The sequence below is a fragment of the Eutrema salsugineum genome, unplaced genomic scaffold (assembly GCF_000478725.1).
Source record: "Eutrema salsugineum unplaced genomic scaffold, Eutsalg1_0 scaffold_5, whole genome shotgun sequence".
NCBI lineage: Eukaryota > Viridiplantae > Streptophyta > Magnoliopsida > Brassicales > Brassicaceae > Eutrema > Eutrema salsugineum.
This window is the reverse complement of record NW_006256612.1, coordinates 12,334,894-12,358,750: the sequence shown is the minus strand read 5'-3', so window position 1 is coordinate 12,358,750 and position 23,857 is coordinate 12,334,894. Positions and strand designations below refer to the sequence as shown.

The window sequence follows — 23,857 nt, the reverse complement described above, 5'->3', positions numbered from 1 at the left end:
TAAAATCAATTAAATTCTCGTCAAATCTCAAATGTGTGTTTTTGTTATTGTTGTATAGATCTCAAATGTGGTGGTGAATGTTTTTCATTCAATTATGGAACAAGGAAAATTGAGCCTATATATAACAGACTCATCTGGAAAGGCTAAACAATTTGAGGTGTTATTTAACACCCAACTTATTCTAATGATGCTAATGAAACCTTCCAAGACATACTCGTTTCAACATGTAGCTCGTTAAACAACTCTGTTTTGTATTTTTGGACCCAAAAAAAAAGACCAAAGATCACTTGGCATTGTCTCGATACATTAACTTGGAGCCCGCGTTCTTGATATCGAGTGTGTTTATTGCTAAACCTGCTAAAACGGAATTATTTAACTAAGTTTTACAACGTTTTTTTTCTGTTTCTGTTTGATGTTAGCAATTATGAGATTTTTTTGGCATCGTTAGAAGGTAAGTTAAGTTTTTAATTACATCTCAAGCTTCGGGAAATTGTTTTGGGTGAAGTATTATTGGTTTTCAATTTTCTTTCCCTTGCACAATGCAAGCGTGAATATAAGAAGATCAATTACGACCACAAATTGGTTCGGAATGACGTATGTATATTAACAAAACCACAAACTCAATTACAGCAGAGTTAAACCATCTCCAACCCTGAACTCTATAATAGAGTTCTTTAGATTATTTTATTAATTTTTATTAAACAAAAAGTGAAAAGAATAAATTATTATAACTCTGATTTCAGTTTTCCAAATCCATTTAAATGGAAAGAAAAAGAGAAAAACGAGAGGAAAAAAAATTAATAAAATTGTTTTTAATCAAAGCCAATAGCATAATGCCACATGGCCGACGAACCCCTCTAAAATCAACTCTTCAAGCCCTTCCCAACGAACCTGTTCTTCGCTTTTATTTCATTTTTGATTTATTTTTAATTTGAAAAATCCCTATGAACTCCTTTTGAACCTTGCATTGGAGATGCCCTTAGTGGTAGCAAGTTCTGGTGGTTGGGTCGTTTCCAACAACCTCCTTCTGGTCCGATACAAACTAATCCTCTCAACTATCTGGGCCTTCTAGTCACAGCCCAACTACTGGTTCATTTCTGGTTCAAATTGATTTCCAATTTATGTGTATTCTGAGTTTGTAAGCTACTTGGCTTTCGGGTTTAAAAACAACTGGGCTAGGCCCTGTAATTTTTATTTCTCATGCTTTTTAAATATAAAAATTTGCTTAAAAAAAAAAAAATGTTTTGGTTGTGGCATTTTATTAGCTGTGTAACGCTTCCCTGGTTCGAAGCGCATTGTCTGTGGCACGCAAACATAAAAACACAAATTCACACGCACGTCTTCTATTCAAGCGTGTGAAGGGAAGTCGAAGGTGGAGTAACGTAATTTGGACAAGTATAAGGCTTTAGTGTATCTGCTTCCATATCGCTGCACTTAAAATCGTGAAAAATATTTAGAAACAGCACTATACTTTTAATCTCCTACAATTCCTTAAATCTAATTTTAGTTACCTCTTTTCAATCCGAATTGACCGGAGTTCACAATTGGCAAACCTAAACAAAACAAAATAGTTCTCATTATAATTAATTTATTCTTCTTATTGGTTTTTCAATATATCCTATTTATGAGAGACTTGGGATCCATGATTTTAGTCACACATGCATTAGAACAAATATAATAATAAAAAGAGCTAGACTGATTAGATTCGGGAGTTTATAATAACCTTGTAAGGAAACTATCTTCAAGAGGTATGCCAACTTTTTCATGCAGAGCACGAAGTGTTTGTTGCAAGAAAATCCCGTGGCTAACAACTGCAATTTCTTTCTCTGGTCTCTCCCATAACCTACGAAGATATATATTTTTTTAATTAGATTGTTAAATATCTAATGTTGGGAAAGCTAGAAATTGTACCATTTATAAGAATAAGCTGTAGAAGAAAACTATTCTGACTTGTGTTTATGAAAATGTAAAGCCTAACTCCAAAGAAATGTCTAAACTTTACATCGAGTTGTGACTCTAAGCAGAAAGACTCATCGGAATTGATTGAAATACATATATGTAACATGTGTACTGATAAAATTGTTTATTTATTTTTCCTTATCTAGTGTTAATTTTGTGAGCTTTCTTTTTCGTTTTGGGTCAACTAGCTAGTTTTGTTTTTAATGGAATAGAAATGTGAAAGTCATCGTGGTCACCATGTGAGAAACCGAAGGCCTCTAGCAGAAACCTCTTCTAAGTTTTCCCTTTCCCCGGCTTGCCATAGAACATCTTCATCACTCTCTATCTATAACCAAATATATAAAAATAAAATATGAAGAAAAAAAAAACAAGGTCGTTATGAACTTCTAGAAGAATCGGTGAGATTAACTATATACCATTGTAAAGTCGATCTCTGAGAAACAAGTGCGATGGGTACTTATACGTTCTCTACGATCACACGGATATAATCCCTGCGGATACCGAACAATCAGAATGCATTAGTTATTCATTTTGACTCGTTATTGGAAGATGATATATCAACCAAAGTTTTGGGATATAAAATCATTCATTATGATAGTTTTTTTAAATAACAAAGCTTTGATTCTACTCTGTGAAAAACTTATTGATATAGGCATATAGCACTGCTCTGTTGTATCTTATTAAATTTCTTTAAGAAGAGAAATGAATATTACCATGCGTTCTCTACAAATCTCAAGTGCTACAATTGGAGGGAAGTTGTTAGCTTTCGGAAAGTTGTCGGATTCATTTGTAGTTTCTTGTCCCTTAAATATTCCAGTTGAAGTTTGCATTGCCCTGAAAAATTGAATGGATAGTGTTAACCTGCCCCCATTAAGATCTTAACAATAGATTAATATATTTAGGGGGGTTATTGGGAGTTGGATTTATGAAGATTTTAGTTAATTTTAAAAATCATGAGATTTGTCAAATTTTTAAGAGTTTTGTTGGATTTGTAAAATTTAGAGAGAATTTTATGGATTTAAACAATCTATTAAGAATTTTTTAATATGACAGATTTTGAGAATCCAAGGGATATAAGTAATATTTTGAGAATCATGATTTATGAATTAAATTACAAATAATCATTATGCCAATAACACTAGATTATAACAGAATCATAGAATCATTAAAATACAGATTTTTTGAATAACAATGGATTTTGATTAAATTATAAAAATCATCATATCAATAACAACTGATTTTTACAATCTCTAAATGAATAACAGATGAATTTATTAAGAAAGTAAAAATCCACAAATCAATAACTATAGAATCTTAAACTCTAAAAATCTTTATAAATCAGCTTTCCAATAACATCCCCTTAATGAATTTTGACAAGTAGGCTTGCCACAGAACTCCAGTTTTTAGAAACAACAACTCTAATCCGCCATATTTGAGTTTGTAGGTCAAGGGTTTAGGTTAACCAATAGATTTAAAACCCAATAGATAAAAAAATTAACTATCGTTGACAAATGTGAATGTTAGATATACCTAATCATAGACCTGTCACCTAGTTTCATTGATATTGATGTTTACGGTTTACCAATTATTTAACCTAAAATCTAAGTTTTGGTAGCTTCTACTTGAAAATACTTGACAAAACAAGAAATGGTAGGTTAATTTAGTGGTACCTGCGCAGCGGAGAGGTAATCACTAACTCAATAGTGTTTAATAATCCTGATTCAATGATTTTTTGGCGCCGTTCGCAAACCTGCGAAGTTATCGGAAGTTTCATATTTATATATATATATATATACAAGAGTGCATCTCAAGGTATCAAACCCTAATAAAAGTAGTTCTCTCACCTGTTGGAGACCCTTTGGAGAGAGATGGGCATCAAAAAGCTCTTCTGATAAAGGACTACTCTCTTCGTTCTCTTCCAACTCTACATTGTGGATTCCTTGTGCATGCCTCACCTTTATCCGTTTCCGGTCCAACACACAACATTACTAAAATATACCCTTTTTAAAGTTTTACCCTTTACCTTTACGTACTATATCCCAAACATAACCCCGTAGATTTCAGTATAATTTGGACAAGATAAAAAATTATGTTTGAAACAATCGAAACAAAAGGTTTTTTTTATCAAACATAGAAGTTTTATAAAAAGGTCACCGAGAGCAAGTGACCCAAAAGGCTAAAGGTAACTAGTTGCAAACATTTTACATGAGATGGGGATTGAAATAAATAAATGTAAGACTAACCAAATGAAGGGTTTTGAAATTAGGCGGTAAGAGACGCAGCGTCTGAACTCCACATAACTCCATTGTATGTCACCTCTCTCGACGACCTCTTTACCCTATATTTACAAAACCATTATCGTGGTTCTTGCTTGCTTCTTCTTCTTCTTCTAGCGTATACATGTTCATATTATCATATCTATATGACTATATATATACACGTATACTGCGTATACTTTCTATATCCACTTCGTTTCCACTTATCTTCATGGAAGCCACGCAGAAACCTCTTTGGACGCATAAATGCCTCTTTAAATATTGAAAACGTAAGTCTCACGTCAACGCTTCATGCCGTGTTGATTGAGTGGGTGGTGTAGCAAACTTATACCATTCCTTTTTATTCCCCATTTTCCTTATTTTACGTTCAAAGAAATTGTTCGGAATTAGTCATTAATAAAGCGTATCTCAATCAAACGAACAAAACAAAAAACGCATATTATTTATCTTAAAAAAAAAGAAGAAACAAAAAAAAAAACACGGAGACTACATAAATATCATATCATACGATAGTTTTATTTTATTTCATTTGTTCAATACAGTTCCAAAAATAAATGCAAAAAAAAAACGAAGCTCAAACTTAACAATATTGAGCTTCAAGAATAAAATAATAAAATTAATCATTAATAAGTAATTTCTTCAATGTTGATTTTTTAATAAAGACTCGGTAAACTCTTTGAAATTTTCCTCCGTGATCAATTATCCGTGGAAGAAGTGCCCAGCCTGAAAAGTAAAAATATAACAACACTGTAATGAAAGGTCAAGAAATGGATAATTATTATTAAAATAAAACAATTAAGATCATACTAACCCTTTGTCTACAATCACGACAGTACGAATTTCGCAATTAGCAAACCTGTAAGATAACATATAACATATATTTATCATTGATCGAATTATAAAAAGAATTAATAGGTTGGTCCATATTGGAAAAGATAAATCAATTTTTGTATTACCTCTTGCAAAGTTCATGTCTAATTGACTCCTCACAATCGTTTGCGAACACATACAACATATGCTGCAAAACAATGCCATGGCTAACAACTGCGACCTCCTTCTCTGGTCTCTTCCATAGCCTAATTAGAGACAATTCATCAATTCTCTAACAATATATGCCAATGTTGTTTATATACTTCACGACGTTAAGATTCAAAAGGGTTACCATTTCATGAACTCTAACCCTCTCGCCAAAATCTCTTCTTCGGATTCTCGAACATCGGGTCTCCATAGGTTGTCCTCTTCACTTTCAATCTATAATATGATCCAAGATATATCTTAGATAAAACACATGTGTATATATCCTAAGTATATGTTGAGAAAGCTTTATCTAAGTTTAGGTTTTCCAAGAATGTGATTTATAAATGAAGGAAAAGTAAAAGAAGATATTTGCCTGAGAGAAATCAATGTTGGGAAAAAGAGTTTGATACTCGCTCACGTTTCTTCTCATATCAGGAGGACGGACTCCCTGCGTGCATTAATGGTGGGAATAGTTACTTTAAATTTACGTTGTAATTCTTAAACATGAGTTTGTTTTAATCTAGAGGAATAAATGAGACATTTATCCATGTATCAATCATACATTACGGTCTCGAGCAACCTCAAGTGCCAAAATCGTAGGGCTGCTCGTCATATTTGGTTGTTTATCTTCATTTCCAAAAACTCCAACCGCGGTTTGCATAGTTCTATATTATAAACCGAAAACATAATCAGTCCAAGTCACTACAAAACAAATAAAATGATAAAGTAATCAACTTTATAGTCCTTATGGCTTCGATGCAAAATATATACTATTACCTCAACAAAGGAGAGGTTACAACTAGCTCAACCCTCTTTAGTAGGCCGCTTGAGACAACGCGTTCGCGGAGTTTCTCAACCTTTATATAGAGAAGCATTAAACGATTAGATGGAAATAATAAACTAGCAATAAGTGCTGAAATTTTGGATACACACGATTTATAATGATTCACCCTCAACGTTATACAATGGCGAAAATAAATTAAATAAGAATACAAACTAGCTTATGCCTTAGTCGAGCAGTGATTCAGTGTGATGCCTGTTCTTGGGGTCACACAGTGAATTCGAGAAATTACGCTCCACGTACTCAACAACAAATTAGATTAACGTTTTAGCGTTTACCTGTTGATGACCATGATCAGTAAGTGGAGCGTCAAAAAGATGAGGAGACAACAACGCATTCCTATCCTTCTCGGCTTCTACATTGTGCAACGCTTGTCCATGTCTCAACTTGAATAATTAAAGAAAGAATGAACATGATTAATACGTATCAACAAAGTGATATTAAAAATGACTTATGTGTAGTTAATCAGCATTATTTAATTATTTTTGACTTACCAAGTGGATGATTTTACAGCTCTCCAAGGGGTACAAGAATCTTGCATCCATTTCTACTCATTAATGAGACAATTATTAATAAATGACGAGAACATTATCAACTTAAAGATGCTAGAAAAATAAATTGCAAATATCAGACCTATCAAAGGGTATTGGCAAGAAAATAAGATCTCTAAGGGGTTTTCTTTGATCTCAAGGTTATAGTTAAATGATGATATTGATAGGCAAAATGATGGGCTCTCTTTGGTTTATTTATATACTTGAAAATATTCAAGTCGAATTGTACGTAAACTTTCATGCAAATACAAGTCAAACCTTTTAATTTGACCCATTCTTCGCTTGGTATTACTAATGCAACGAGTTATTTCAATTAATATATCTCCAAGTAAAATTGTAAAAATCATTTAAACTAATACAACATCAAAGAAAACCGGGAATTAAAGACCTTGTAATCACGGTGAATGTAATGATATATCAGTGGATTATCTTGTATATATGGTATATGGATTTTAGGAAACCATATGATCATGAATATCTCGTGACGAATTGAGTTGTGCGCGTAGTAATATAATCATTATATGATGCAAAATTGCAAATTGATTTGATTTGTGCGCCCCTTTTTTATCGTGTATTTGTGTTGAGTAATAAGCTTTTAGTTTTTTTTTCTTGTATTACCGAGAAATTGGATTGTACGTTGTGACCAATAATTTTTCATTCAATTTTTCAATTTGGATCTTAGAGCCAAATATGGATCTAATCACGTAGAAAATTAAAGGAAAACAAAAGGAGAAAAAAGACATCGTAAAAATCCAAGCAAAAAGCTGTTGATATATATTGCCGGAAGGTCATACTCGTTAGTCGTTACTCGTTTAGCTTTGAAACTTTTACATTACAGTCGTTGTTTAGAAATAACTAAAAATAGTTGTCGTGAAATACATGTCCAGATATTTTAGTTATAAATTATTCACAGATCTAGTATCTATGACTAATCTAGAGCCTTATAATCACAAACACGGTATATTAAGAAGAAATAACGAGTTCTTTTTTTTTAATATCCATAATAAAAGTACTAAATGTATTACTTCCTAAAACTGATGTTAATCACATAATCTTAATCTACATGCAATGTTTTTATTTCAAAATCAGCCTACTTGAACTTTTAATCATATCTTTTCCTTTATAAAATCAGCAAATTGTCGATTTAGGCATTTAGCAACCAATTAACGACAAAAAAAATACATGAATTATTTATTGTTCTCACAAATGCTAAATGTTGTGAGTATTGAGTAATAAAATAGGGATCGAATTTGAAAGCTGAATAAGTAGAGTAATCAATGAAATAAATAATAAAAAAGAGGAGAGAACGAAACTTTTATGTGAAGTCGCTGATCTACCGCTTATTGGGTCCCAGCTTTCTTTATGTCTTAAGTCTCTTAACTAAACAATAGTGCTAACTTCTAAAAAAATTAAAATCATCTTCACACCCTTTTGCTTGCTTCTTCAATTTATGATTATTATTCTACGCAACAGTATAAGTATAAAAAATGTAAATATAAAACACAAACGTAATGAAACAATTATGGCTTACTTCTCATCAAGGACATCAATCAGAACATCTTCCTCAGAATTAAGCATGAACTTGCTCTGCTTGGCCTCAGGACCGGCCCTGCTCAGAAGCTATCTTCACTCTCTACTCAAGTTTGTATATTACAAAGGCGTGCCGTTTGAACTCTACGAACCTTAAAAAATGAATGCAACAGATACTCTCTATTTTTGTTCCACCTTTGCTCTAATCTTCTCCTCGAGTAACTCCACATCGAGTCCATACATTCTGTTCAGAGCCTGCATGTTCTCTAGCGTCTCTCGCAGCGTTCTGCTATCAGTCCCATCGCATCTCAAATGTTGCATCGGACCGTGCAGGAGTTTGTTCACTAAAGTTCGGGTTAGATCCTCTACTGCTTTCCTCGTCTTCTTGTCCATGCCATTGCCATTTTTCGACATGAACTTTTCAACCAAAGCAGCTCTGTTTCTCTCACAGTATTCCCTCAGTTTCTTGATTGTTGGAACCGTCTCCAGCGAATCCCTCCACGCCTCAAACTGTTTGGATTCTTCTGTAATTATATCCTGAGCTTCCATTGCTTTCCTCATCCTGTCTTCTTTATTGGCAGCAACGACTTCCTTGAGGTCATCCACGTTGTAAACCCGTGCACCATCCAAATCAGCGACACAAGACCCAACGTTTCTAGGAACAGATATATCAACGAAGAGCCTCGCGTCTGCAACAGGAGGGAGAATCTCTACGTGCTCCTTGAAGAACAGTGGTGTCTCTGAAGCTGTGCTAGTAAAAACTACATCGGCTTCTGCAGCACAAGTTAGCATCTCATCAAGGGGTTTATAAATAAGCTCAACACTAGGCGGCATCTCCTTGCGGATAGCTGCAACTTTCTCTTCGCTTCGGTTCACAACCACCATTTTAGTGCAACCTTTAGCAACCAAGTGCTTAATTACAAGCTTCCCCATCTTTCCAGCACCAATCACCAACATCCTAGCATGTGAAGAAGATTCTGGAAGCTTCATGAGAGCAAGTTCGACGGCAGCAGAGCTGACGGAAACAGCACCAGCAGCGATATTTGTCTCTGTTCTGACACGCTTCCCAGCCGTGATTGCGTGTTTAAATAGCCCACTGATATTTCTCCCAAATCCATTGACTCCTTGACCTAATTTAACAACTTGTTTAACCTGTGCAAGTATCTGACCTTCTCCTAGGACAAGGGAGTCCAGACCAGCCGAGACTTCAAATAGATGTTGCGTGACGTCCTTGTTGTACAACAGAAAACGGTGCTGACAGATCTCTGAAACAGGGATTCCACTTGTCTGGCAAAGAAAGAGCAACATGTCAGCATTTTCCCAATGATATCGATAACATTTGCAAGAAGGAGAAATTCTCAAAACATTTTTAAAAGTTACACTCAGACTACATAAGGAGAAGATAGGAAAGGGAAAAACCTTAGACATCCATTCAGTGACTTCTTTGACTCCACGGTGCTGAGATAGAGCCAAAACGTAAATCTCCAATCTGTTGCAGGTACTGAGTACAGCAGCTTCTTCAATATGATTTAAACCGCACAACTCGGCGATAGCTCGTGGCCATTCAGCTTCTGGAATGGCAAGCTTCTCACGCATCTCCACAGGAGCTGTGTGAATGCTTAGCCCAATCACCACAATGCTGCTTCTTTCCTTTGTGTATCCTGGTACCGGAAAGAGTTGTGAGTGTTCGGTAAAACAGAGCTATAAACAAATGCTATTATAATAAGCAAGAGTATCAGCTAGGAAATTACAAATTTCGCAAGAAGATAGCTCTTTTATGTCAAAAAATGAATAATCCATCTTTTGAGCAAGCTTTTCGAATCCGATAAACGATAACAGACGGGCAAAATGTTGAATACACATGGCTTCAAAAATTCAAAACCCAAAATTGGCAACGAAAGAGAACCAATCACAAATTTCAAATGCAATCAGGACGCAGAACAAAGAAAATTACGTACTGTCAATAGCAGAAGACTTGAGCTGCTCAAGAGCCGAGATGCTAGCTGCCTTAGACGCAGAAATCTCGCAACGGGCTCTCTGGATCAGACCTCGCCTTGTCCTATTGTTCATCGGAAGAGGACGAATCGGAATCATACCCAACGGCGCCGGAGAAGAAGATGGATTATGCGGATCCGTCAACAAAGTCTCCAGCTTTGGGCTAACAACAAAGGCACTAGAAACCGCCATAGTCTTTGAGTTTACAAGCAATCTCTATTCTCTCAAACACACACACAATCCCCTTCGCCTCCACAACCCAAAACCCTAGAGATCAGGAATTCGAGAAGACAAGGAGGGATTATGATGCGATGTTGAGGAAAAGGAATTGATTATATGATTTGAGTTGAGTTGAAAATGAGACAATTCCTCTCCCGGGAAGGATCAGGAGCGTGTATTAGTTGAGAAAAGATAAAAAATAAGGAAGAAGCAGGTGAATTCGGGTCGGGTCAAGCGGGTTTAAAGATCGGGTCAAGCCAAAACTATTGACCAAAAAAATGTGGGATTTTGATTGGACGAAATATCTAAAGGATGTGTGTGAAAAAGGCAAAAGTGTAAAAGAAATCAAAGGTAAGACTTTGAGGTTGTAATTGGCGGGTGGACAACACGTTTTATTTATCCACACTCGTTCTGGCTTTTATTCTTCCAATCAATTCGAACAAAAACAAAAAACAAAAGGGGGATTTTTGATTGATCGGAGGTATGAGAACCAAAAAAACTGTTTCGAAACGTGCAAAAATATAACAGGAGTTGATCATTTGGATGAAGAAAAACATCATTTGGTGGGTGGCCAGTTGTATAAGGAGGGAGTCATTATTATCATGAAGTCATAATTTATATAGTAGTAACTTAAATATTCCTTGTCAACTTTGAAGAAATAATGGATATCATTAGAGTTCAAGCCTCAAGTAAAATTGAATTAGAAGGCTAATATGGTGTTTCTATGGTATCGCTCTGATTCAAGTTTGAATTCTACAGATTTAGCAGGCAAGATTCAGGTTGCTACACCGGCAATCCGAATTTGCTAATTTGATGATGTTTCTTTACACTTTTTGGTAAAAACGAGTATGTTTGTTGCAAAAAAACAAAATTAAGAAGAGCATTCTCTCTGTTTATTTTCACAGGCTTATGAAAACAAAAAGCCCATCAAGCAGACATTATTTTTTTTTAATCTGGCAACAAGCCTCTAAAGTAAACGGCAGGCCTAACATTGACCAAATAAGCCAAGAAAAATTAACATTCCTTGAATATGTGGACAAAATAAAGCCAATAAAACACGCGTTCCTTGAATATTATTTGTATTTGATTTGCAGAAAATTATGAACACCTAAGCCTATCAATCAGGTAATGAAAACCAAGATATGTCAATAAATCTGTGATTTACTAAATTGTATCTGGATTTGGAAAATTCGATAATACTAATTTTGTTTATTGTAATTAATCAATATATATATATATATATCCCATTTCATAATACTCGTTTTCTCGTTATATTTCCCAATATCTTTGATTAACCCTAAATGTTATACAACGGACAACGAGTATTAGTGTTTATATATTACATGGAAGAAGCTAGAAATGATCTAACGACTATAAGTAAATCAAAATACACAAATAAGTAATAACGAGGGCATCGGTGAAAAAATTACAAGGGAAAAAAGTCAAAACCGTTGGATTCTTACAAAATGGTGTTTGTAAAGTCTTAACATTTTTTAAAAAAAAATCCACGTATTGAACAAATTAACATGTCAGCATTGAAGTAACTAATTATAAATGACATGGCGACCACATCATAAGCTACGTAGGATTTTGAAAGCAATATATTTTTTGACCTCGTTGACTTTTTTGCGATAACTGATGAAAAAAGATTGGGGAAATTAGGAACTAAGAAAGAAGCCGAAGCCAAAAACATTACATCATAATATAATCACGACAACAAAATTGCCCGATTTTAAAATCTTTTTAAAGATCAAAATCATCAAAAGCGAATGTTTCCAAGATCCAAAGAGACCCGAAAGAAAAATGATCGACTCCATATATGGTTAATAGGTTGAAGAAGCAGAGCAAATTCGATGGTCTCATTCGTGGTCACCTTCCAAACCCACCAATTCCCTTAAGCGAAGGTGAAGCTCTCCGATTGTCCTCAACACCTTAATCGCCTGCGACGGAGTAAGAATCTCCACCACTTTCCCCACCGTCGAACACCGTAGCTGATCGGCGTTGTTCATCGCCGCCGCCATCCCCGATTTAAGCACCTCCATCGCCTCCTCCAAATCCGACTCTTCTCCGTCCACCATTTCACTCACCCCAACACGCCTCGCCGCCAACATCACCGGCGGATCCGCCACGCTCTGCTGCACGAGCGCGTAATCACGTATCACATCCCTCTCTTTCCTCCTCGTCTCCGACCGGAGACTCGAGATCAGGTCTTGCTGGTGGCGCGTGAGGTCGTCGACGGAGGCCTCGGTGAGTTTGAAGACGAGGGAAGGCTTGAAATCGCCGACCCAGAGAATGAGTTTAGCGTAGGAGCTGAACCACGGTGGGCAGAAGAAAGTGAATACGTTGTCGCCGGCGAGGGAAACGACGGCGGATTTCTCTTGGTAGTATTGAAGACAGTGAGAGAGGAATTGGGTCACCAGAGATTGCTGTTCTTCGACGGTGATTTCGTCCAAGGAAGAAGCGCATGTAAGCTGTTCGACGAAATACCTGTGACGAGTAAGCCAGCCATTAACGAAGCTAGTGAAGCTTTGAGAGCTGCTGCTGGTGATTGGCATGTTTTACATGAAGTAGTCACTAAGTCTTGAGTGAGTTTTGGACGTGCTTCTACAATTTATATCTGTATATAAATATACACAATCTTTAGACTTTGACCCAAAACAAAAAATCTTTTAGCAATTAATTTATAATGAATAATATGTCGGTCCTCCCACGAAAGTTATATAGTTTGTGTCGGCTGGCCAAATTGGAGTTTTGTGAGCTTTTTTTCGTCTTGTCTGAGTGAACTGTAGACAGATAATCAGAGCGCCTTATAAAGTTGTAACCATTAACTGTGTCATTCAAGGTCTGGTTTTGGAATCAATGGTTTTTCGAACCACGGTTTTCGACTAATGGTTTTTCTTTTAAAGATTGATGTCCACACAAAAACAAAAAAAAAAATCTTTTGAAAATTGCGTTTACTGAGATTTATAGAAAGCATTGAAGGAAAAGTTTGGGCATAAGTGTTAATAAATATAGCTTGAGATGATAACTGTTATTGTTAGAGTAGTTAGAGTTTTGTACCAAGATAAAATATTAATCGAGCTACATTAAAACGTTAATAAACACTGCAAATAATTATACAATGTAAGTAGTACTTAATAGGATAGATATAATGTTTTTTTTTTTAATAAACAACTAACTTTACTAGTTCCTGCTGGAATTATTACCTTCTGTTCTCTACCTGGATTAATGTCAGGGTCGCATCACAAATTTATGGAATTACCTAAAAATGCATCTGAAAAGGAAACCGACACATGTTACTAAAAAAAGAAGGCACGCGTCAAAAAAAGATGACGACGTATGTCAGCAAATAAACCTATTATTCTGACAATAGCAGTTATCATCTCAGGATTTCATTTTTTTTTATAATTTCTGTCTTTTGGTTGATTATGCGGATTTTTTTGTTTTTTTTTGTCGGAATGCGGATTTTTTTTTTGTTGACAAGAGAAGAAGAGCAACGCGCGAAAAAAAAAAAAAAAAAAAAAGAGCAACGCGCGGTTCATCAATGCTCCAGTTATGCCGCGCGCCTTATTTCCTTCTTTATTAAGAAACTTTCAACATTAAATTTTAGTTTTTTAATACTTGTCTTGTCTCACTATTCTTTCGAAAAGATCTTGCTCTCCATCAACGTTGGGGATCGAGCAACAACAATATTATAATCACTAGTGAAATTATATGGACAAGAAAACAGTTTCATTTTTTCTGCTTGGTAACTAAATTAATATATGTGTTCGTGAATTATGACCACGTGATTAAATAAAAGCTAGCTATAGTACAATAAACAAGTGATGACAAGAAAAAAATTATATATATATATAAGTATACTTACGTATATTTTTCATCTACATAAGAAAAACCATGTAATGGCATACATATATGCCTATTATGTGATTCAGAAGTTTATTAAAAAAAATATTCGATATATTAGTCATATGCAGAGTTGGTCAAGTGATAATTATGGTTCAATATTTTTTCGCCTTTTTTTACTTTCTTATTCAAAACTCAATAATATTAGTGCTTTAATAATAATATAAAACTGAAAAGCATAGCTTTTTTTGTAACATCTGAAAAGCATAGGTTGTTGACACAATGACACTTGACAGGCAAAACAGAGAGAATATATTTGTAAAACGTGACGACAAAGAAGTGATATTATTACACGTTTGCAAAAAAAAGGTGAAAGCGTTTGGAGTTGGCACATGTTGGCTCTGCGACGCACGGACGCAGATCCTTCTCAACTCGTTACTTACGCGGCCACGTTTTCGCCATATCTTTTTTTGCGGACTTTTTCTTTCTCAACATTTTTTATTCATTTTTTATATATGGCAAGTGGAACCTGTTTGGGGCTGTTAATGTCTGTTAGTCCAAAAAAAAAAAAAAAAATTGTCCAAGGCGGTTCTATGAATTAAAAATCTTTGTGTGAAGGGAAAAGGGCCTTCTTTTTTCTTGTCAACGAAAGGGCCTTCTGAATGTGTTAACTTTTTGTTTCCTTATTTGGGTTTTTTAGGCTCATTGGTATAGCCCACTAGACTTTGTTCACTTGTTATTGGGCATCAATTCCATGCAATTGAATTTTTTTTTTTTAAGTGAAGAATGTAATAAATCTACAATTTGGTTTGAACTATGATCTAGTCACTTTAAAAACAATACAAAGTTACAAACTAAAGGTTTGGAATTTTTTTTTTTTGGAATTTTTTAAATATAATTTATCCAAATTTGTTGCAATAAACATTGCTTGATTCGTTGTTTTTACTCTGAAACGGCTAAGGGATTGGACGAAAAGTAGCTCGAAGTTTCCAAACCGCTACAATCACATTAAAGCTAACCACTAACAAATGCGACCAACGTACAAACCATGGAAAAAGGGAACAGAAAGTATAAAATTCCAACATTTTCCAACCCAACTAATTGCAAAATATTGATTATCAAAAACGGAAACTATTGAAGTACACAAAGATTAAAAAAAGAAATTAAAAAGCATTTTACATACTCCTAATTAGTAATAAGTGCCTAGATAAGAAAAGAGTTGGCTTACTTGAGTAAAAGTTGGATACTCACGTAAAGCTAATACGTGATTAAGCCTAAAAGGTAAAGATAAAAAGATGCTACTTTAAGAGTGGGACATGATTAGTTAGTTATAAAATTTGGTACCCTCGTGTTATACGTTCAAGCCGTAATGTGTAATGGGATGAATCATGTACGTGTACGGCTCAAACACCTTGATTTTAAAACAATAACGTCATGACTCATTTTCATATTTCAATAATCTTGAACTCGATCCGTTTCGACCCAGATTCCATCTAAGTTTATTTTGGCTAATTAGAAGGAACAAAAAGACTATATTGAAGCGAATATATATCTCATCTAATATATTAAATTTTGTGTATTACAATAGAATGTGTATATGACATAGTAACACTAGAAACTGTATAAAGATTTCATCTCTTGCATAACTGGTATTACTCTCTCTCTTTAAACTTCATCTGCGACGATTTCGTAAGTGTTGATCTTTGTTTATGACAACTGTAGTAATTAAGAGTTGATTATTACGTTAGTTTTATGACAAAGCTCTGGCCAAAATAGCGTAACTCATAAAGTATTATTGAATACTTGACGTCGCTGTTGTGCCTACGTATAGAGAAAGTAGTTTACCCATGATCCAAGGGAAAGTGACGATTGCCAATTTGCCCAAATGATTTCATCTTAAAACCGTATTTTTATCTCTAGAGAAAACAAACCCCTCTTTATACGTGCCCCCACCTTCACGATATTATCACTACTTTTATTATTTACAAATCGGCCTCAACAAAATTAAAATAATTAAAAAAACGCATCAAGTTTTGTAAAGTGGATTCCGAAACAGCTCTCTTCCACATGATTACTATAGTCCAATGGTAGTCTCACAGCTTCTTTTGCCACCTTTTTCTCCTCCAATTATCTACTCTTCTCTCAAACAAGTGTGCTCTCAGAGACAATCGGCGACGAAGACAGAGAGAAAGAGAGAGAGAGAGAGAGAGAGAGAGAGGATGGCTACCACTTCCGATCAAGATCGCCACCACCACCGATCGACTCGCAACCGTCAACAGCTTCCACCTCTTCCTAGACCTTCTACTTCTTCTCGACCCGTGGTGCCTCGATCGAAAGTCTCGAAGCGTGTGCTTCTCCGTGTAGCTTCCGTCGCGTGCGGGATTCAATTCGGCTGGGCGCTTCAGCTCTCGCTGCTCACTCCTTACGTGCAGGAGCTTGGGATTCCACACGCTTGGGCTAGTGTGATTTGGCTCTGTGGTCCGCTCTCTGGTCTGTTCGTGCAACCGCTGGTTGGCCACAGCAGCGATAGGTGCACTAGTAAGTATGGTCGCCGGAGACCTTATATCGTCGTCGGAGCTGTGGCGATCTGTATCTCCGTTCTGGTTATCGGCAACGCGGCGGATATCGGTTGGGCATTTGGGGATAGGGAAGGGAAATTAAAGCCGAGGGCGATTGTAGCTTTCGTGTTGGGGTTTTGGATCCTTGATTTGGCTAATAACGTCACTCAGGGTCCTTGTAGAGCTCTCCTCGCCGATCTTACTGGTAATTTTCGCTCTCTTTGGTGTTTGATTGGGTTCTTCTCCTTTTATATTCGAATTTGTTTAAACCTCGTGATTTTGGGGATTCTCGTGCATACACTATCTCACATGCAAAACATGGATATGCAAAAATTTATGATTGTGGACACAATTAAGGTATTAAGTTATTACCGATTTGGTCCCCTAACATTAGAAGCTTGGCAATTCACAATCAAAAAGGCCCTTCTTTGTTTCTGGTCATCGTTGAGCCACAAAACAGCCCCAGAAACTTCGTTTTTTTTGTTCTCCCTTTCTTCTTGTTAACGAAATTCTGGATTATGTGAAAGAAATTTGATTTCTTTTGAATTTACAATTTTTAGCCTAGGAAGAACAAAGTCTGATGAAGTGATTCGGAGATATTGAATTTAAGATATAAATTCGTTTTGATCACTTTTGGTGAATTTGTTTTGATTTCTACGTAATTGAGCTCCTGGGGTGGTTTGATATCTGGGTCTTTCTTTCTTGTTTCTGTATAGAGTTAGCATGATTTGATGCCTGTGGTCGATGTTTAAGGGGAAGCTATGAGGTCGATCCTCATAGATCAGTTATTCATGAAACTTCTACTTGTAGTTAGCCATGGTTCTCATCAAAAGAATTAAAATTGTTTACTGACCTTTTGAAAACAACTCCCACAAAACAACGCTCTCTTGTGCTTTAATTCCTTGTCCAATCTCTTATTTTACAGAGAATGATAATCGCAGAACCCGGGTAGCAAATGGCTACTTTTCTCTCTTTATGGCCATTGGCAATATTCTTGGCTATGCTACTGGATCATACAATGGATGGTACAAGGTCTTCCCTTTTACGAAGACTGTTGCATGCAATGTGGAATGTGCCAATCTCAAGTCTGCATTCTACATAGACGTAGTCTTTATTGCAATAACGACGGTATTAAGTGTTTCAGCGGCTCACGAAGTTCCTCTTGCTTCATTGGCTTCTGAAGCACATGGGCAATCGAGTGGACCAGATGAAGCTTTTCTTACTGAAATACTTGGGACTTTCAAATATTTTCCAGGAAGTGTTTGGGTAATCTTGCTTGTTACAGCATTGACATGGATTGGTTGGTTTCCATTTATTCTGTTTGATACTGATTGGATGGGTCGAGAGATCTACGGTGGTGAACCAAACGAGGGTGCTTCTTACAGTGCCGGGGTCAGTATGGGTGCACTTGGTTTGATGTTGAATTCTGTTTTTCTTGGAATCACTTCGGTGCTCATGGAGAAACTTTGCAGAAGGTGGGGTGCTGGTTTTGTTTGGGGAGTATCAAACATCTTGATGGCTCTTTGCTTTCTTGCAATGGTTGCCACCTCATTTGTTGCGTATCACATTGGCTACATTGGCCATGGGCAACCACCTGCGAGCATCGTATTTGCTGCTGTATTAATCTTTACAATTCTGGGCATTCCATTGGCAGTAAGTTACTCCTCTACAGTTCTGGTGTCATGTTACTTACAGTGAGAAACAAAAATTCTATTGTTCGCAGCTTATCTTATTATTGTGATTCTCATTGCTGGAGATATCATGGCCACCGTTACTTTGATATTTTTCCTGCTCATCTGTTATCACATGGTGGAATCTTTTTACGCTTTCGCTGTAACTAATGCTATTGTTACTCTTCCGCAGATAACTTACAGCGTCCCATATGCATTGATTTCCATACGTATTGAGTCCTTGGGCCTAGGTCAAGGTGTGTATCATTTTAATATTATGCTCACTGGTTTAACTACAAGTGAGTGGTGTTTCTTATCGAAGTTCTTTTGTGGCAGGTTTATCTTTGGGTGTGCTGAACTTGGCGATAGTCATCCCACAGGTATGCTTCCTTTTGTATAGTTAGATAATGACGCAAGTAAAGTTTTATCCTTTTTTGAAAGTGTCCAATGATCATCGAGAGATTCTCAGAAGGGAGTCCATAGGCATTAGTGAAGCAGCCGAATTCTTTCATTAGTTGTCATTAGTAAAAGTTCATTTTGTTTTTGGTTTTAGCTTGTTATGGCCTGTGATATAAGTAGGCTACTTTTACGTTCTCTATTGTTGCCGACTGGTGTTAGTTATGGTTTTCGGCATCAAAATCGACATCACCAAGACACCAACTCAGTTGTGTTGTTTAAATCATTGTGGGTAACAAAAATAGTATGTGTTTGCAGGTGATTGTGTCTGTTGGAAGTGGCCCATGGGACCAACTATTTGGAGGTGGGAATTCACCGGCACTTGCAGTTGGAGCAGCTGCAGGTTTCATTGGCGGAATTGTAGCCATCGTGGCTATTCCGCGAACAAGGATTCAAAAGCCCATCCCTCTCCCATAATACCCTCTCTTTTGTTATAAGGTATGCTCCCTGTTTCTGCTACAGAAGTAGAAGTAAGCACTTGACTTGTAACTAATAGAATAAACCTGGTTAATGCAAAATAGATGAGTTTAAGCAAGTGACGCTTTAAGGGAGTGTTAAGGCATGGTGGAAAAATGGCAAGGAGATGCACCACTTAACTGTGAATTCATGCAATGGCTTCTCGTGTGACTAACTTATTTGCAGCTTCTAGGGCCTAATCCCCTCTACTTTGGGACTATGATCCTTGTGTCCACGAGGAGACATAGAAGTTTACCAACGAAATAATAACACCATCCATTCAGTTTGTGAGGTATATGTATCTCTCCTTTGTTGGAAGCCCCCAATTTTCGGGTTCTTCTCTGTTTCTTTGTTGTTTGGCTAAGCTTTTACCAGCAGCTTACCACAGTACTTGTAAATTACAGTAATAACCTGCCTGTCTGCAAAGGAGAGTTTGTAACGCGGTCCCTGAATCTCATTTTCTGAAACTGTTATAAAGATCCATGTTCTTTAAAATACTTCGAATGAAAGCTGATAATCTTTCTTGAGTCTTTACAAAGAATATACAACGCTTAATATAGCGCGAAAGATTACACAAAATCAGGGATGAATCCCTATGATTACGACAACTACAGAATCGATATTCACAGAATAAGGTAACAGAATATTTTGCATATCTTTGACTTCTATCATCGAAGCTTTCGATAAAGAAACCTGAGATCTAAAAATTAGCATGCTCTGTGTAGCAAAAAAAATATATATACCAAACTATATAGTAATAGGCATAATATGATTAACAATTAACTACTGTAATTTACAAATACATGGTAAATTGATTAGCAAGTAATCGCCATGATATGAAACATTAGCAAGATGGATGAGGATGGCTGATGGGAATTAATTTTAAGCTAAGCACCCACTGAGATGCTAGCAAATCCAAGACTTGTTCGAGATGCATTTGACCGAATGCGAGGACTTTGTTTAGGTTTTTTTTTTTTGTGAATGCCAATAATAGCTTAGAAATCAAAATATAAGCAAATTTTAAGGGTCTTCATTCAAACTTATTATTATTGAAACTATTTTTCTAGCACATCACCATAATATTTTTCTTTATTTTTCGAATAAAAAAGAAAATTCTCATAATATAATATAAATTTGTTGACGTAGACCCGACAGTAATTTTACAACTGTTAAGGTGTAATGCCAATAATAAAATTAAAAAATAGGAAAAGATTACACGTGTGGAGCATATGGGACCAAGGTTGGATAAAAAAGAGACCTTATCGTGATATTATTAAAACGTGACCGACTGATCACTTATTCAAGTCAACTACGGCGGCTTTCACACTTCACACCTCCTTGCCTTCTAGACGAATCACAAATTTTCACATCTCCTTTTCATTAATTAATTAAACTGGAGATAAAATATTATCTAGCTGCACTGCGTTTTTAGATGTTATAAGTCGTTTTTTAGATCGTCTAAGAAAAAAAGTCGTTTTTTAGAATTATGAAGTCATACATTTTAAGTTATTTTTTTCTTTTTCAAAACGAGATATTCTAGCTTTTTATGATAGGAAGCACGTACAAATATTAATTTTTTTTTTATTTTGCTAGATTATAGCACCAAATTTGAGAAGTTTAAGTGTCTTGTCAAATCCAGTAGGAGACAGATTTGGGGATATACTCTCAACGACGGTGAGAAAATTTAACCCCCAACAAAATCACATGAGTTGTGTTAATAATGGTGGAGCTAACTGTGATTTGTTGCAGTACATTTTCGATCGGCAGAAAATCCCATATTTTGGTATCTTGTTATCCTTTAAAATGTGATAATATCTCTTTGACGAAAAAAGGAAATTAATCTCCACTTTATGTCATATTTGGATCGCATTTTTTTCAAAAAGAATTGGGTTGTTGAAAGCATTCACTATTGCCCATTTGGTTCTTCTAATGTCGCCTTCCTTCGGATTGCATAAGTGGGAGTTTTTCTTTAAGTAAGCTTTGTAGCTTTAGCTAAAAAGAAATAAAGTAATTACCTTTCTGTATGAAACAAAGCAATTAGCTTTTCTATTTCATGATTTTTTATATCACAAAAACAAGATAAAAAAAAGTTAAGTGAAGTCCACCCTGTATTTGTTGTAAGTACATTTTCTCGTCATGTGCATGCACTTGCCCAATAAATAAAATAAATTAAAAGAATTGAAAAGGATTTGTCTTTTCCCGGATCTTTTCTTTGGTTTCAATTATTGGACAAATTATTTCCTCTGGACTTCGTTTCTTTTTGTTCTAATCTCCTATTTTCCCATGAAGCTTCGAACGCCTCTTTGATGAATGAAATGTGACAAGTCATGAAGACTCGAAGATAATCCATTGACTAAAAGAGAATCGTAGATATATATATATATAGGTAATTACGGTGCGGTTAAAATGTTAAAAGTATGATATATGTAATCAAATTTTGTATAATCATAAGAGCCAAAAATTTGTGTTCACTAGTAATTTCAGATTCAGCTGTACTTTACTAGTGTTTGTTTCATATGGTCCATGCATACTATATAATGACGTCAATATCTTTGTTTATTTATCTCATTCGTGTCCTACTAATTATTACATGTAAATACATTCATGCTTTGAATTATTATTATTTTAAGTCTAACGCCCTTATTACATTTTAACACTGGAGAACTAACAAACCCATGAGAAAACTGCATGCTCTGCCTTATATATATCGTGCATGGTATCGCAGTTGATTTCAGACGGTATACATATGTGTAACTGTTGGCCAAAATATCTAAACCATATTTATTCGAAAGTTACATTGTAAAATTATCCAAGATTGACACGATGAATTAGTCCATCTTATAAGACCCCTAGTTACATCACATCACTTAGTCACAAAAACTCTATAGTGGCCTAAAAAGAAAGAAAAAAAAGGTTTTTTACTTACGAATTTTCAAAGATTTGAAAATACATGTTTTTGTTTGCACTCGCTGATGTCTACTGGCGTGGAATCAATTATTAATTGTCTCCACCTAATCAGAATATGACAAATGAATCTCATTTACTATTACTCGTCAACATATTTTTTTCGTTACTCGTCAAAATATTACCAAAAAGAGATATATATATATAATACATATATATATGTATATATTTCTTTTTAGTGTTTTATGTCGGAAAAAGATGAGTCCACCGAAAAGTGAGTAAGCAAAGACTATTTGAACATGGCACTTATGGAGCGGCAGAATTTATCTAGTTAGTCTTTTTAAAAGAAAAATTGAATCCATTTGTTTTTGCATTATCTAGGCTGTACAAACTCATAAGGTTGGTTTAATTTGGGTAATCAAAACTAAAATTCTTGAATGAAAATTTCCTTTTAAAACGAAATTTGGTTTAAGTTAAGAGCTGAGAGTCTTGAGACATATAACTACTTCCTAATTAACTTTAGAAAAAGGTATGTGGTTGCAACTCGTGTGCCAAAAAAAAAGCATGTATTCAGCCCGTGTCTATGGTGATGCGTCAAACACCTTAATTAAAGTGTATACTATAATACTATCAATATAGATCAATAGATGTTTAATAAACAATCATTAGTAGGAGTAGTATTTTAAATTTACGATACTAATAGTACTTTCTAGTGCATTATATACTTATATCGGACCAAAAAAGATATCGCTGAACGATATCAACTATGAGTCTGATCTATTAGTGTTAGTCGCATAAAAAGACCGTTTGTTATATTAAAATTGAATTTGATTAATATCATTGCTACAGACTTTTATTGAAGCCATATCTTAAGAAAATCCATATATTCCACCCAATAATAATTCTAACATGAGTCTTTATATAAAGTGATTTTTAATACATGTGAGTACACAGATATAACTTGTGTCAATCTGCAAGACTAATCTTGCAAGCTTCTAGATTAACTCGAAATTCGTAGTTAACAGTAGATAAAATACCCAAACCAATATATGGGCCCCATAGCCGAAATTTTGTTTTTGTAGTTTCTGGTTAAACACCATTGACAAAGTTGCGTGAAGGTGTGATACATAACACAATAGTATAAGAATCTTGAATGCAATTTTGTATTTTTTTGTCCAATTTAGTTTTGTTTTTAGTTACGTTTTTTGTTGATATTTTAATTGGTACAATGTTTTGAGTTTAGTTTTTGTTCGACGTTACTTCAATGCGAGAGAACTACTATTACAGTAAAGTATTATAGGACTCAGTTTCCTTAAATAATGTAGGTGTTTGTGACTATAATTTTTTTTAAAGTAATCTAGAACAAAATATCATTTTTTGGGGTCAATACTCTGATTAGTATATAGATCCTATGGACGTGCATTTCCTTAATATTTAAAATTTCTCTATTCAGTAAGATAATTTTTTTGTTAGGACGGTCAACGAAACCAGGAAAAAATAAATAAATAACAAATTAGAAGTACACATCAAGATGCTAATATATATTCTACACGTTTACTGTATGATCAGAAAACAGAAT

At 35.2% G+C, this 23,857-nt stretch overlaps 5 protein-coding genes across 9 annotated transcripts; 1 reads left to right on the top strand and 4 right to left on the bottom strand.

Moving 5' to 3' along the window:
- Window positions 1-1,161: 1,161 nt before the first annotated feature.
- Window positions 1,162-4,451, bottom strand: LOC18993879 (phosphoglycerate mutase-like protein). Of its 2 annotated transcripts, none has more exons than XM_024153342.1 (9): window positions 4,203-4,451; window positions 3,804-3,914; window positions 3,630-3,709; window positions 2,673-2,793; window positions 2,376-2,450; window positions 2,196-2,284; window positions 1,724-1,843; window positions 1,512-1,553; window positions 1,162-1,433 (listed from the first exon to the last, which is right to left on the bottom strand). In XM_024153342.1, the coding sequence occupies exons 1-9, from the start codon at window positions 4,263-4,265 to the stop codon at window positions 1,406-1,408; spliced, it is 729 nt and encodes a 242-aa protein (XP_024009110.1). In that variant the 5' UTR covers window positions 4,266-4,451; the 3' UTR covers window positions 1,162-1,405. The 2 variants fall into 2 exon arrangements, with proteins under 2 accessions (XP_024009110.1, XP_006417515.1); XM_006417452.2 differs by having other exon boundaries at window positions 1,162-1,428; window positions 4,203-4,450.
- A 317-nt stretch (window positions 4,452-4,768) lies between these two features.
- LOC18993878 (phosphoglycerate mutase-like protein 1) lies at window positions 4,769-6,758 on the bottom strand. Of its 2 annotated transcripts, XM_024153110.1 has the most exons (10): window positions 6,727-6,758; window positions 6,588-6,640; window positions 6,372-6,479; window positions 6,030-6,109; window positions 5,815-5,917; window positions 5,626-5,700; window positions 5,398-5,486; window positions 5,192-5,311; window positions 5,047-5,091; window positions 4,769-4,958 (listed from the first exon to the last, which is right to left on the bottom strand). In XM_024153110.1, exons 2-10 carry the CDS (start codon window positions 6,636-6,638, stop codon window positions 4,931-4,933), a joined length of 699 nt encoding a protein of 232 aa, XP_024008878.1. In that variant the 5' UTR covers window positions 6,639-6,640; window positions 6,727-6,758; the 3' UTR covers window positions 4,769-4,930. The 2 variants fall into 2 exon arrangements, with proteins under 2 accessions (XP_024008878.1, XP_006417514.2); XM_006417451.2 differs by lacking the exon at window positions 6,727-6,758 and having other exon boundaries at window positions 6,588-6,647.
- A 1,199-nt stretch (window positions 6,759-7,957) lies between these two features.
- On the bottom strand, window positions 7,958-10,572 carry LOC18993877 (glutamyl-tRNA reductase 2, chloroplastic). The gene is made up of 3 exons (XM_006417450.2): window positions 10,133-10,572; window positions 9,594-9,835; window positions 7,958-9,461 (listed from the first exon to the last, which is right to left on the bottom strand). Exons 1-3 carry the CDS (start codon window positions 10,359-10,361, stop codon window positions 8,355-8,357), a joined length of 1,578 nt encoding a protein of 525 aa, XP_006417513.1. The 5' UTR covers window positions 10,362-10,572; the 3' UTR covers window positions 7,958-8,354.
- Window positions 10,573-12,046: 1,474 nt separating this feature from the next.
- On the bottom strand, window positions 12,047-12,980 carry LOC18993876 (transcription factor TGA4). The gene has a single exon (XM_006417449.2). The coding sequence runs from the start codon at window positions 12,941-12,943 to the stop codon at window positions 12,248-12,250; it is 696 nt and encodes a 231-aa protein (XP_006417512.1). The 5' UTR covers window positions 12,944-12,980; the 3' UTR covers window positions 12,047-12,247.
- A 3,351-nt stretch (window positions 12,981-16,331) lies between these two features.
- Window positions 16,332-19,886, top strand: LOC18993875 (sucrose transport protein SUC4). Of its 3 annotated transcripts, none has more exons than XM_006417445.2 (6): window positions 16,332-16,997; window positions 17,718-18,445; window positions 18,656-18,719; window positions 18,799-18,842; window positions 19,177-19,356; window positions 19,568-19,886. In XM_006417445.2, the coding sequence occupies exons 1-5, from the start codon at window positions 16,454-16,456 to the stop codon at window positions 19,333-19,335; spliced, it is 1,539 nt and encodes a 512-aa protein (XP_006417508.1). In that variant the 5' UTR covers window positions 16,332-16,453; the 3' UTR covers window positions 19,336-19,356; window positions 19,568-19,886. The 3 variants fall into 3 exon arrangements, with proteins under 3 accessions (XP_006417508.1, XP_006417509.1, XP_024008161.1); XM_006417446.2 differs by having other exon boundaries at window positions 19,561-19,886; XM_024152393.1 differs by having other exon boundaries at window positions 16,333-16,997; window positions 19,440-19,869.
- The last annotated feature ends 3,971 nt before the right edge of the window (window positions 19,887-23,857 follow it).